General features: G+C 45.3%; 1 protein-coding gene across 1 annotated transcript in view; it reads right to left on the bottom strand.

Moving 5' to 3' along the window:
* The window catches only part of SAMHD1 (SAM and HD domain containing deoxynucleoside triphosphate triphosphohydrolase 1), a 140200-nt gene that overhangs the window by 23510 nt on the left and 102136 nt on the right, over positions 1–14554 (bottom strand). Inside the window, exons 12-14 of the mRNA XM_082271899.1 lie at positions 13238–13377; positions 960–1055; positions 1–39 (exon numbers count right to left, since the gene is read on the bottom strand). The exon at positions 1–39 is cut by the window's left edge and continues 66 nt beyond it. Of these exons, the coding sequence (XP_082128025.1) occupies positions 1–39; positions 960–1055; positions 13238–13377 (275 nt within the window). The remainder of the gene's footprint in view (positions 40–959; positions 1056–13237; positions 13378–14554) is intronic.

The raw sequence follows: 14554 nt of genomic DNA, 5'->3' as shown, positions 1-14554 counted from the left end.
TGGATTCTGCTCTTTCATTCCATAGTCCATATGAATCACCTGCATCAGTGTCATGTATAAAGAAATACAGGTCAGTGCTACCTTTGCATGAACAGAATACTTGGGTGCTAAAGTTCAAGTGCCAGTGCCAGAGAGGTGAGCACAATAGCTTTTCTATTGTAGGGACATGTAACATAGTAGTGGTAAGGTTGAATAAAGACAATAGTCCATCCAGTTCAACCTGTGTAGGTGTGCGTATCAGTGTAATTTTTTCTTAGGCAACTGACAAGAGTACTTTAGGTAAGCATGTCTTTTTCATCCATATGCAAGATAAAAAAAAAAAAAAAAAAAAAAAAAAGTTTTATATTGTCTTCATGTGCTACCCTACGGCCTCATGCACACAGATGGTGAGAGACTAAAAAAACGCCCAGCATAAAATTCCTGGGTGTTTTCCGAGGCACGAGGGAGCTGCAGGTGCTCTATACAACCCATCATACAAATGAAAAAAATGACTGTGTGGAAACTTCTGTGCAGGGGAATTGCCAATGCTCAGAAGCACCAATGTTTACATGAATACAGCCAATTACTTGTATGGCTGGCTGTATGTGGCACCTGCAGCTCTGAATTTTATGCAGGGCATTTTTTGTCTCTCATGTCTGGTGTGTATAAGGCCCAAGTGTTAATTATGCAGCATGCTTTGCTTTCCATTTAGCAAGCACAGTATGGAAGAAGGCAACCAACTTTACACGTAAGCAAGTCTGCATGAAATAACATACTGCTAACCCATGCATAACAGAGAAAGGAAGATTGTCTAAAGACCATCTTTATTTGCAGATATACTGTAAATCCGATTTGCATTAAGCAAGGCCAATTTGCCAAACTTCTGGATCTTTGTTTCAAAGAGAAGTACTGTATATTTACAGTTTTGTGATGTTTTGTTTCTGTGATTCTAGATAAAAAATAAAAATAAATGGACTTACATCTACTATAAAATCATGTTCGTTGAGTCGGATGTCTGTTGTAGTAGAGATAGGGATAGAGCCCGCCAGTTCAGCTGCTAATTGGTCATACTCGTCCTGTAATACACAACACAATGGAGTTGATTTAGTAAAGGCAAACAGATAAACAGGCAAATAAAGGCAAACTGTACACTGCAAGTGCACTTGCTCCAGAGCTTAGTAAATGAGATAAAGCTTCACTTCGCAAAGAACACAACCACTTGCCGATCGGCTATAGTTCTGGGAGACCCTCTGAAATCAGTGTCCCGAGGGTAAAGAGCCAAATCAGGGGCTCTTTGCTACGTGATCAACTGTGTCCAATAACAAATGTAAATAGAAGCTGATTATCGGCACTCCTTTCCTCATGCTGACATACATGAGGAGAGAAGAGAGCCAATAACCGCCTTCTCTAAAAGGGGCATGTACACTGATAATCCAGGCACTTATCAATGTCCTGATTATCAGTGCAGTCCAAACAGTGCCCACCAGTGCTGCCAATGTGTGTCACCTACTAGTGCACAAAGCTCATCAGCGCTCGAGTGGAGAAAAATGACCTGTCTTCCAAAAATGTTAAATCAACATTGGATTTTTGTCTTACCATAAAATCCTTTTCTCCGATGTTCATTGACAGACACAGCACCGCCCCTCTATTGAGTTGGGTTATATTTCTTCTGACACTGCTTGCAACAAAACCGAGTGCCTATAGCAGGGAGAGTATATCCACTGGGACTGCCCCATAGGCGTGGTAAAGTTTATTTTTCCAAAATTCTGTCATTTTTTTTTTTAAATTTAGCAAAAAATAAACAGTGGTGATTAAATACCACCATAAGAAAGCTCTATTTGTGTGAAAAAACAATTTGCTTGGGTACAATGTTGCATGACAGCGCAATTGTCATTCAAAAGTGTGACAGCACTGAAAGCTGAATATTGGTCTGGTCAAGAAGGGTGTAAAAGTGCCCAGTAGGAAGTAGTTAAGTAGTTAACCACTTCTGGACCGGAAGATTTTCCTGCTTAATGACCAGGCCCTATTTTGCGATTCGGCACTGCGGGACTTTAAACGGACAATTGCGCGGTCGTGCAACGCTGTACCCAAATAAAATTCATGTCCTTCTTTTCCCCACAAATAGAGCTTTCTTTTGATGGTATTTGATCACCTGCGCTATAAAAACAAAAAAAGAGCGACAATTTTAGAAAAAACTAAAATTTTCACATTCTGCTATAGAACATTCCCAAAAAAAAAAATGTAAAAATCAGATTTTTTTTTTACATTTTAGGCAAATTTGTTTTCTGCTAAATATTTTTGGTTAAAAAAAAAAAAAAAACGCAACAAGCGTATTTTGATTGGTTTGCGCAAAAGTTATTGCGTCTACATAATCTACTAAGATTTATGTCATTTTTATTGTTTTTTTTTTTTTACTAGTAATGCTGGCGATCCGCGATTTTTTGCGGGACTGCGACATTGCGGCGGACAGATCGGACCCCTGACATTTTTGACACTTTTGAGAGTGCTAGTGACATTACTACAGTAATCAGTGCTATAAATATGCACTGTTACTATAATAATGACACTGGCAGGGAAGGGGTTAATACTGTTGGTGATAGAGGGGTTAAATGTAAGCCTAGGGGAGTGATTCTAACTGTGGGGGGTTGGGCTTTTGAAATGATTACAGAGACATGCGATCCTATATAGCAGGATCACATAGTCTGATCGTTGCAGGCAGAAGGACGGACGGCTGTTTACATCAGCCGTCCGTCCTTTTCTCTCAGTGGGGAGAAATCGAGGTTGTAAGGCGGCAATCGGCACTGCCTGACACACGCGCCAGCTTCCCCGCTAACGATCGGGGGCAGGAGCGTGCCGCCGGCGACGCACGCTCGCCCCCTAGCTCCTCCCAGGCAGATGACATTTATATACGCGATTCTGCCTGTAGGTGCCACTCTGCCGCCGTTTATATACAGTAAGCGGCCGGCAAGTGGTTAATAACATGCAAGGAAAAAAAAAACATGGATTTTTGTCTTACCGTAAAATCCTTTTCTCTGAGGTTCACTGACAGACACAGATCCATGTCTTCTAGACCATTGGGCTTATGCTACTCTCTCTTCAGGAGTAGGACTAGGCAGAAACCTTTTTGGTTACACCCGAGGCAGTCTCAGAGGTTATACCATCACTTCCTGCTATAGGACTGCATTGTAACAAGCAGTGTCAGACGAACACAACTCAACCCAACAGAGGGGCGGGTGCTGTGTCCATCAGTGAACATCAGAGAAAAAGGATTTTACGGTAAGACAAAAATCCAGTTCTCTTACGTTCACTGACGGACACAGTTCCATGTCCGTTCCATGTCTTCTAAACCATTGGGATGTCCCAAAGCAGTGTCAATAGGAGGGGTGGGAAAAACACAGCAATACCTAGAATTCCAAAACAAGGCTAAACATAGCCAACCAGGTAAAAAAAGGAGCACAACCAGAACTGGAGTTCACAACCAGGAAAAAAAATTACACCCTCAAGACGTGGAAGCCTTTGCAACCGCAGCCTGCAAAACCTTGCAGCCAAAACGCTGCTTCCGAAGATGCAAGTACATCCACCTTATAAAACTCTGTGAATGTGTGCACACACGACCACCTTGAACACCTGAACCACTGATGCCTGATGACGGAAGGCCCAGGAGGCACTGAGCATCCTCGCAGAATGCATCTTCACAGGGAAAGGAGGAACCTGACACTTAATAGAAGAGGCCTGCACCACTGTCTGCCTGATCCAGTTAGAAATGGTAGCAGCAGATGCGGCCTGCCCCTTACGAGGTCCATCCATAACAACCAAAGAATCAGATTTCCGAATCAACTCAGTCACCGCCAGGTACACCCGAATCACCCTGACCACATCCAAGGACTGTAAAGCAATTTTCTTAGGCTGTTTTGGTTTAGGGCACAAGGACGGTAACACAATATCTTCCTTTAAATGAAACCCCCGAGACAACCTTAGGAAGGAATGCCTGACAGGGTCGCAACATCACTTTGTCCCTATGAGTCACCAGGTAAGGCAATAAACAGGACAACGCAGCCAATTCCGACACCCTACACGCGGAAGTAATATAGACTAAAAAAGCCACCTTCTGCGAGAGTGTTCAGAGGAAGTTCTCAAATATTTTCAAAGGAAGGCTTTTGAATCACTGACCGTACCAAATTGAGATCCACACGGAGGAACCAGGGATTGCACCAGAGAAGCCAGATGGCAAACTCCCTGCACAAAAGTGTGAACCAAGGACTTCGCCGCCAAAGGCCTTTGGAAAAATATAGCCAAAGCGGAGATCTGTCCCTTGATGGTGGCCAGAGCCAAACATTGATCTACACCCAGTTGTAGAAACTAACAGGAGATACACAGAAAAGGAACAGGGAGAACCCCCCCCCCCCCCCAGAAACTCACGCCAGGTAATTTACGCCTTTCAAACTCTATGATGAACCTTACTCTATGATGAACCTTCCTGGAAATAGATTTCCTAGCTTTTAACAGCGTAGGAATCACCGACTGACAGCCCCCTGTCCTTCAGCATCTGGCTTTCAATAGCCAAGCTGTTAAAGCCAGTGACTGTGAAGCAGGATGAAAGATTGGTCCCTGAGAGGAAGTCCAAGGGACGTCTGCTACCAGCTTTACCAGGCCTGCGTACCAAGAGCAGAGAGGCCAGTCTGGTGCCACCAGAGTCACTGAAATCCCTTCTATCTCGATTCTGCGTAGCAGTCTCAACAGAAGTTGTATTGGAGGAAAGGCATAAATCAGACGATATTGACCCCAAGGGTCCACCAGGGCGTCAGAGGATCCCGCGACCTTGACACGAACCTCTGCACCTTCCTGTTAAGACGAGAGGCCAACAGGTCCACATTGGGGGACCCCACTGATAGCAAAGTTGATGAAACACAGTTGATGAAACACCATAAGAGAAAACACAGACTCAACAAGATCAGATTATTCAGGGATAGTGGATCCTTGTTCCATTTGGACAGAATCTATCTTTTCAGTGGTCTGGTATGGAACTAAGCAAACGGAACTGCCTCGAAGGTGGAAACCATCAGGCCCAGCACTTGCACGCAAGTCCTGGGCCGACGGTTGGACAACTGGAGCTGGACCATATCCTGTAGCTTCAGAAGTTTCGCCTGAGGAAGAACAACCCGGGCCGACGCGGAGTCCAGCGTCAGACCCATGTAGTCCAGGAGTCCAAGCCGATATCTGAAAATTTAGTGTCCATCCAAACTCCTGTAGAGTTCCCACACTAATGTCCAAGTCGGCTTCTAGAGCCGAGGAAGACTGCACGCAGAAGCAGATCGTCCAGGATCAAGGTAGGGTTTAGAGATATAATTTAAAGAAGGGTGGGTTAGGTTGCCATCATCCCTGGTTAAATACAAAAGAGGGGGTTTGGTTCCTCAAGCCAAAAGAAAGGTGGGATTTTTTTAGGCAAGTTTATGATAAAATACAAATTTATTGATAAAATACATCAATGAAAAAACAAGAAATCGATGCAAATATAATGTAGGATCACATAGGTGCTATGCATTAATAATACAATATATGTTGTGAACTATTGTACTTATGACTTGGAGTGGTGATTCTCGGTTGTAGAAACTGGGGTTCTGACGAGTTTCGGCATTTATACAATAGCCTTTATCAAGGAAATAATCACCATACTCTATAAGGTGAAAAAGTGAAGAAAATTGCAAAAAATTTGTGACAATTGTGCCGAGTATAACATTCAATATAATAACATCGTTTTTTTTTAGGTTGTGTACCTATGATGCAGAAGTGATTGCCCCCATGGGTCAGTGGGAGGGGTTTGTGGTCCGTGATCCCCTAGGTTGCTACTGGATCCAAAAAGGGTCTGCTGGGAACGACAAATTTGGTATTGAGAGGGCAAGATGCCCTGTATAGCAGTAATATGTGTATATGTGGTCTTCCATTAAAACTTACTAGTAGTATGTCCAGATGGGTAAGATCCGGAAATGAGTGGGTATCTATAGTACCCCAAGTCTTCTATCCTCTGTAAGAATTACAAAAGGAAGAAGAGGTACATATGTAACCAATGTGGTCATTTTGGAACAAGTAAGGGGCATTGCTCTGCCTGATTTGGAAAGTAGAAAACTTACACAAGGTTTGCTTGCAAATGGACCGGAGCGGATGGATCATGGATCCCATCTGTTGGTTAAAGGGCCAGGCTGCCTAGGTTTAAACACAAGTGTGGATTATATAGTGCCATCCTAACTGTTGCTGTACTGTAAGTTTCCCCCCACTGAAGCTTACTTACTGGTGGTGTTCCGGTTTTTAGGGATAGAGTCCTCCAGGTGTTTGCTGATAGGAGGCAGTATGTGTATCTATAAAGAAATATATTGAGTAAGGGTGGGCAGTGTCAGCAACACAACTGTGGTGTGATAGGTGGCGCTGTGAGAGTTCTTGCTTGAAAGTGGGAGCAGTCCTTGAATAGTGCTGGGGTCGGGGTCCATTTAGGGTCCAGGTCCTTAGGGGTCAGAGTCCAGGCAGACCGCGAGGATGTGCACTCTTCACCGGCTTGGGAAGGAGTGAAATCCTCTAGATCCCCGGCGTCCTTAAATACCCACCGCGCTGGACGCCCAGGGCAGCGGGCGGCGGCCGCATACTGCGCGTGCGCTGGATGGCTGCGCGCGCAGCCTGTCAGCTCCGAGCCGCGGCTGGCATCAAAGGAGAGCCGCCGGCACGGTTTTGGCTATGTTCACCCCAGATAGACTGGGGATGGCTACCAGTGATGGTGCAGATGTGGGGAATAGCTATGAATGCCCCCAGAATGTGGGGGCTTACCGTGCCGGGTGCAAACTGGGGTGAGAGGCGAACGAGGGGCCCCTCCCTTGGGGGTTCATTTCTGCAAGATCAGGACACATTCACAAAGTATAGATAAATAAGTAATACAATCAAGGCAAAAAGACTTTATAAATAGGTGTATGGAGAGTAGCCTCCATAGTTCTTATTTCAGCAATCTACACTGGAATGAGGGAAAGAGAGGAGGGTCATGAAAGTTGGATGTGGAATGACAAGAAAATAATTTGACATGAGAATCATGAATAAATAGGATAAAAATAATGGAAATACGAAAAAAAATGTGGGGGGGGGGGGGAGAGAAGGAGTGTTTTTTTGGGGGGGGATTATTATTGGGTGGTGAGATTTCCACCCTGATTTTTGAGAGGGATTTTTATATCTTAGTGGGTTGAAACCAACCTGATGTAGAAGTTTTGTGAGGGTTGTTTTAATCCGTTTTTCCTGAGGAAAAACCCTCTAGGAATGCACGATAGCTCTCACAATCGTTAAAGCCGGGAAATGAGGTTGCTCTAAGGCGTTTGATCCAATGCATTTCCCTAAAGTCTTATTCCAGTCTCCCCGCGTGTGGTGATATGGACCCTATCAAGTGCCGAGAAGGTTACTTTGGGCATTTTGTTTTGGTGTGTATGGGGGACATTCTGTCCCAGGGGGAGGTGGAAGTTCCCTATGGTCATGGTTTGCATGTGCTTGTTCACCCTACGGCCGAATTCCTGACGAATGCTCGTTTTAAGCAGGATTTGGTATAACCTCTTTAGTAGGCGTCTTGTGACGGCATTGGACTCTCTCTGAAAGTCCTCATACTTACTACTATTGCGTTTGAGACGCAAAAACTGGCTATATGGGATGGACTGTTTAAGGGATGCTGGATTTTCCAGCATGCAGAATTGTGTTGCCCACTGTTGCTTTTCTGTGGAGTTTTGTGTGAAGTTTACCCAGGTGGTCTTTTTCAATGCTCGTGTCTAAAAAGGTAACCTGTTTTGTACTGTATGAGCTGGTGAAATATAGATTGTAGTTATTGTTGTTCATCTTGGTTATACACTCTTTGATAAGGATTTCAGGACCGTTCCAGACGAAGAATAAATCGTCTATATACCTCTGCCAAAGTAATATATGTCTGCAGAGGTATGCGTTATCTTCCTGTGAAAGGAATTCCTGCTCCCATACTCCTAGGTAATGATTTGCGTATGATGGGGCACAGCTTGTCCCCATCGCCACGCCACAGACCTGCAGATAGTATGAGCCAGCAAATGAAAAATAATTGTGCGTTAGTATAAATTCCAGCATCTGTGTTATGAAGTTGTTGAATTTGGTGTCATGAAGGCTTTCCTGTCTCAGAACATGCTTGACTGCGGCCAGACCTTTGTTACGTGGAATATTATTGTACAAAGACTCAACGTCAATGGTTAGTAGATATGCGTTGGTTGGGACCTCCATTCCTTCTATGATCTGTAAGAAATGAATTGTGTCCTTAGTGTAGGAGGATAGAACTTGTACGTGTGGCTTAAGATACGCATCGATCACTTGGCTGATTGCTTCAGTGATATTGCCGTTACCAGACACAATAGGTCTTCCTGGGGGGTTCTCAATGTCCTTGTGCACTTTGGGGAGTGCGTACAGGGTCGGTGAACGGGGATGTGGTATCCGGACAAATTCCCAGAGTGGTTTAGAGAGGATTCCATCATTTAAGCATTTAAGGCTCTATCTACCTTCTGGTAGAATTCTTCATTATATCTTTGAATGAGGATTGGTGAGATTTTTTGGTAACATGTGGTATTGTCAAGAATCCTGTAGCACATTGCTTTGTATTGTTCTATGTCCATGACAACAATGTTGCCGCCTTTGTCCGATGGTTTTATTACGATGTCATCGTTTTGTTGGAGGTTTTTGATTGATTTATGTTGTTCCGGAGTCAGGTTGTCCATTCGTTGATCATCTTTCATTTTTTCAATATCCTTGGTCGTTTCTCTGATGAAGAGGGCTATGGCTGTGTTCTGGTTTAGGGATGGAAATTTATGCGATTTCTTTTTAGATGCCAAGGTTTGGCTTTGTTGAGATTCTTCCTCGCTGTCATCCTCTGACGATATTTCGTCCCAGGGTTCATCTGGGTCATCTAATCCTCCCTCTTAGAGGAGGAGATTTAGATCCCTTATGGCCCTATATTCTGCTGCTGTTAAGTTGGTTTCAGGTGTTTTTTTTTTTACCATATAAGGATTTAAATAGTAATTTCCGGGCAGAGGTTGAGGTCTTTGACCGTTTTGAATTTACCGATTTGGGCAAAATGAGAGGCCAAGTGAGAGGACTTCTTTTTCCCCTTTGGTTAGAGTGTAGGATGAAAGGTTAATGATGGACATCCCTTCTGACTCTTCATCGGTATTTAGTTGTCTGGTTGTGTTTGTGATTTTGGTGGTGCTTTGGCTTTCCCTAAAAAAGGCTTATTCTTTACAGTAGGTTCTTGATCTTTCCTTCTAGATCTTGTGAAGATGTCGTGGTTTCTTGTGGTTGTGCTGGGGCCCTCTGCCCCTTCTGGGTTGGTAAGGATAGGACGTCCAGGCATCGCGCAGCACAGTACCACGCATGTGCAATGGGCATTTAAGGACGCCGGGGATCTAGAGGATGTCACTCCATCCCAAGCCGGCGAGGAGTGCACATCCTCGCGGTCTGCCTGGACTCTGACCCCTAAGGACCTGGACCCTGAATGGACGCCGACCCCAGCACTAGCCAAGGACTGCTCCCACTTCCAAGTAAGAACTCTCACAGCGCCACCTATCATACCACAGTTGTGTTGCTGACACTGCCCACCCTTACTCAATAGATTTCTTTATAGATACACATACTGCCTCCTATCAGCAATTGAATGTTATACTCAGCACAATTGTCACAAATTTTTTGCAATTTTCTTCACTTTTTCACTTTATAGAGTATGGTGATTATTTCCTTGATAAAGGCTATTGTATAAATGTCGAAACGCGTCGGAACCCCAGTTTCTACAACCGGGAATCACCACTCCAAGTCATAAGTACAATAGTTCACAACATAGATTGTATTATTAATGCATAGCACCTATGTAATCCTGGCATTATTATATTTGCATCTATTTCTTGTTTTTTCATTGATGTATTTTATCAATAAATTTGTATTTTATCATAAACTTGCCTAAAAAAATCCCACCTTTCTTTTGGCTTGAGGAACCAAACCCCCTCTTTTGCAGATCATCCAGGTAACCCAGTACCACAATCCCTTTCTGCCGTAGCAAGGCAAGAACTGGGGCCAAAACCTTTGTGAACACCCGAGGAGCTGAGGTGAGACCAAAAGGTAACGCCACAAATTGATAGTGCTCCTCGCCCACGGCAAAGCCAAGAAAATGCTGATGCCCGACACATATTGGAATATGAAGGTAAGCGTCCTGAGATCGATAGGAACAAGAAGATGCCCTACCGTGTGGATGGATTTCTGAACCCACACAAAGTGGTTCAGAGCCTTGAGATCCAAGAGCGGACGAACCTTACCTTAGTTTCTGGGAACAGATTTGAAAAAAAACCTTGAAAACGTTCCGACTCTGGAACCGGCACAATGACTCCTTGTGCTAACAGGTCCTGCACTGTCACGTCAAGGCACTGTAGCCGACTGTGGGAAAGGTGCAAGTTGGAAGGAAAGAACCTTGCAAGAAGCAAGGACCGAAACTCAATCTTGTAACCGAACCAACCAACTTGTGGACCCATCTGTCCTGAATGAACAAGGTCCACGGATCCGGAAAAAGGTGAAGACGTACCCCCAACCCAGATGCAGGTGAGGGTGCCCCTTTAGGCTGGGGAAGGCTTGTCTGCGGGAACGAGAAGTGCGAGAAGGAACGAGAAGTGCCCGCTTTTGACTTACCATTCCAGGGTCTCTTGGAGCCTCCCGCAAAGTTACGAGTGGATCTGAAAACCTTTTTCTGCGATCCAGACGGACAAAAGGGCCGCTTGTGAGCAGAGGAGAAAGGACCATGTTTACGATGAGTTTCCTTGCCCTTAGCAACCTGCGGAAGTAATGTACTCTTACCTCCCGTAAGGCCCTTGATGATCGCTTCCATAGAGGCACCCAACAAACGGTCACCTACAAAAGGTAGATCAGTCACAACCTTTTTAGAAGCCTGGTTGGTCGACCAGTACTTCAAACCAAATCATGCGGCGAAGAATCACCGCAGTCACAGATACCCTTCTGGCCAAGAGGGCCGCATCCAAAGATGAATCACAAGTGTACTGTAACCCCTTGATCAACTGATCCGGCAGCTCTGACAGCTCAGGAGGGTGTTGACTCCCTTCCAGATCCTGGCGTAAAACCTTTGGCCATTCTGTTAAGGTCTGGGATACCAAGGTGATGGCAAACACCGGCCTCAAAATTGAGCAAGCTATGGTGAAAAGATACCGGACCAGCTCTCTTGTCCACAGGATCCCTAAAGGATGGAGAATCCTCCACTGGCAAAAGCGTAGCCTTATTAGACCTGGACACCTGAGAGTCCGCTGGTGGAACCGCAAGTTTCTTCAGGAGAGACTCCGCAAAGGGATATCTCCTTGCGAAATACTTAGGTATTCCAACCATGTGTTACGGTGAACCTCACTGACTATTGACAATCTCGTCAAAATAGGGAGGAAAGGGGGGTAACACCTTTGTCCCCTTGGAAGATTTGTGGGTGCCAAACTGCACTGGCGTCGCCAACTCAGCCTTAGCTGAGTCCTCCAACTTTAAAGTTTCCTGCACTGACACAATTAGGACCTCCACCAGCGATTTTTCATGCACGGCTGCTGCAGAGGAGGACTCGTTCTCACTGTTAGAGCACTCAGCGCGTGTGGACGCTGACCCAGTGGGTGGACTCTCATCCGCAGCAGCCAAATCCACCTCAGACCCTGAGGAGAAGGAGGATACAGGTGAGGGGGGGGTGGTTTCTTGCTAGGAATCCTTTGCAGGGTCCCGCAGCTTCCAGGAGTGGGTCAGGTTGTGATACACTCTCCGGAGGCTCCATTGCTAACAAGGGGTTAATCTGAGTCACGCAGTGCACAACAGAAAAAAAAAACGTATTTATTTTTTTGGGCTAAAAAAGGTTAACCCCCCCCCCAGCATGCACAAGAATCAGCGCACCCACGGCACTGTATAGCAGAGGAAGGATCGTATACCCCCAGAGACCATCCCAGAGCTGGAGAGCGCCAAACAGCCCGCCACACTGCAATGGAAGAGGGAATCGCCGACACTGACACTAGAGGCCCCCACAGCACATCACCGCACTCGAACTACAAGAAAATGGCCGCCATTATACTCTACGGGAAACCCAAAACATTTCCGTTGGACTACACAAACATGGCCGCCAAAGCCGTTAATGCAGCATTCACAGCAAAATGTCAGTGCTGCGCGGGACCCCGAGGAAGAGGCATCCACCAGCAGGGCACCCCCAAAAAGGGGAACCAACAGCGGCACCCACCCACCACCAGACAAGCCCCCCTACCCAAATACACCAGTGCCCCCCAAAAGTGGCTATGGGGGGGGGGGGGGGGAGACAGGGGGCAGGTGAGGGCAACCTACGCAGGGGGAACCCCACTGTGGAGATGAAGGAAAAACATGAGGGGGAGGGAGGACACAGGAGGGGGCCTACCATCCCCAGGGAGGGCCCCCGACCACCCCAACAATTCCAAAAGAAACGCGCGGGGACATTACTCACCACACCATGCCACCAGGCGGGCGCTACTCCCAGCAGTCCACCGCACCATGCTGCGGCTCTGATCGTGCCTGCGGTCATAACCAGGGCCATGCGACCTCACGAGGTGTTTCATTCGCCGGGGAAAATTCCCCCCCCCCCGTCCAGTGGGGCTATGTCACGGCCAACCTAGCGCGGAGCTAATGGTTGGGTCACGCTCGCAGGCCAGACTGGGAAGACCAGAAGGATCTAGGATATCCAGTGCGTCGCCCAGTCCGGCTGTTGATTGTAGTTCACACAGAAACAAAAAGAAAAAAAATTTAAAAATTCCATATAAAAAGCAAAGAACGCCAGGACCGCAGATCCCAGCAGAGAGCCAGGTCCTTACTCCTGACTAGGCAGGAAAAAACTGAAGTCCTATAGCAGGAAGTGATGGTATACCCTCTTGGACTGCCTCAGGGGCGTAACTAAAAAGGTTTCTGCCTAGTCCTACTCCTGAAGAGAGAGTAGCATAAGCCCAATGGTCTAGAAGACATGGAGCTGTATTTGCCAGTGAATAAAATAAAAAACACACATTTTTGCTTGCACATGATTGGATGATAGAAATCAGCTGAATCTCCCCTCATTTCAGAGCTTTTCCTCATAACTAGAGAAACTGCACTTGAAGTGCACAGTATATTTGTCTTCAGTAAATCAACCTCAAAATCTACAATGAAAGTCAATAAATATGGGAGGTGGGCATTTCTTGGTTACTGGGCAGCTCACCAGTTGAATTCTGTTGCTACTGTTGGGCTGCGTCTGCCCCACATATTTGTACAGCTCCCTGTGCTCCACTTTCCGCAGGATCTCTCTGGCTTCTTCAAGCTTGGGGTCATTGGAGTACAAGATCTGTTGGAAAATGTTGTCTTTGGGAGGAAGAGAAAAAAAGGACGTGAGCCAAAAAGCTTTCCACTGGAAATCCTGTGGCATTAGGAACATTACATTATCTGAGCATTACAACATCCTAAAATATAATAATAATATTAATAATAATAATAATAATAAAAATTACTTTCCACAAAATTATTTTTTTGCCCTGCCGGAACAAAACAGGCCTAGGAACATTTGGAGGTAGGATGTTGGCTAAATAGCTTCTCCCATTCATCTATACCTTCCTCAAATTCATACTTCATACTACACACTTAAAATCTGACTAGCCAGTGTTCAGCTGAGAAGTACAATGTCTTTATGTGTGAGTCCAGCCTTTTAAAATCAAAGTCAATTTACAGAAGTCAGTTGTGTCATATACAGGATGTTTGCTTAGATGAGGAGTTGTCAACTACTTTGCTCTGTCTGTAAAAAAACATGGTAGGACCTCTAAAGGCATTATTACTGCCTATAGGAAGTTGGGCACTAACAAATATCCTGTAAGGAACACAGCAGAGCTTTGGGTTATACATGGTGTTTATAGGAGGCTGGATGTAAGCTTCCTATATAGACAGTCTATATATCAGGATGTCTGTGTTCTCTACAGGAAGAGAGAAGGGCTTACTTCTCATTCACATATAATAGTAACAGCCTTCATCCAACTGTGACCAGTTGGATGTGAATCTCTGATTTACAACACAAATACTTCCTCATTACTTTGAACTCCAGGCACAAACACTTTTTCCCTCATTTACTGCACACATCTGTAGGAAATACATAAAGCACCCCAGAATTCAAAGAATACACATGACTGTTGTACTTGGACAATATTTGCTGATCCCAGAGTTCAGCTACAGTAATCAAATAAAATCAAACAGGGATTTCACAGAAACGCAAAACCTACTTAGGCAACAAAGCCAGTTGACACAGACCCCTAAACTGACAATAATTGGATTTTTGTCTTCCCGTAAAATCCTTTTCTCTGAAGTTTGACGGATGCAGTCTTTGTTCTTCTTAACAGTAGGGTTATACTGCCCCCTACAGGAGTAGGACACTAGGCAGAAAAAAAATTCTGGCTACGCCTATGGGCAGTCCCAGGAGGTATACTCCCTCTCTCTGTTATAGGATGTCAGATTTGTAACAAAGCAGTGTCAGAGAAAACAATACCAACCCAAC

Source organism: Pelophylax lessonae (genome assembly GCF_965119305.1).
Source record: "Pelophylax lessonae genome assembly, chromosome: 11".
NCBI lineage: Eukaryota > Metazoa > Chordata > Amphibia > Anura > Ranidae > Pelophylax > Pelophylax lessonae.
This window is presented reverse-complemented; position numbering and strand designations above follow the sequence as displayed.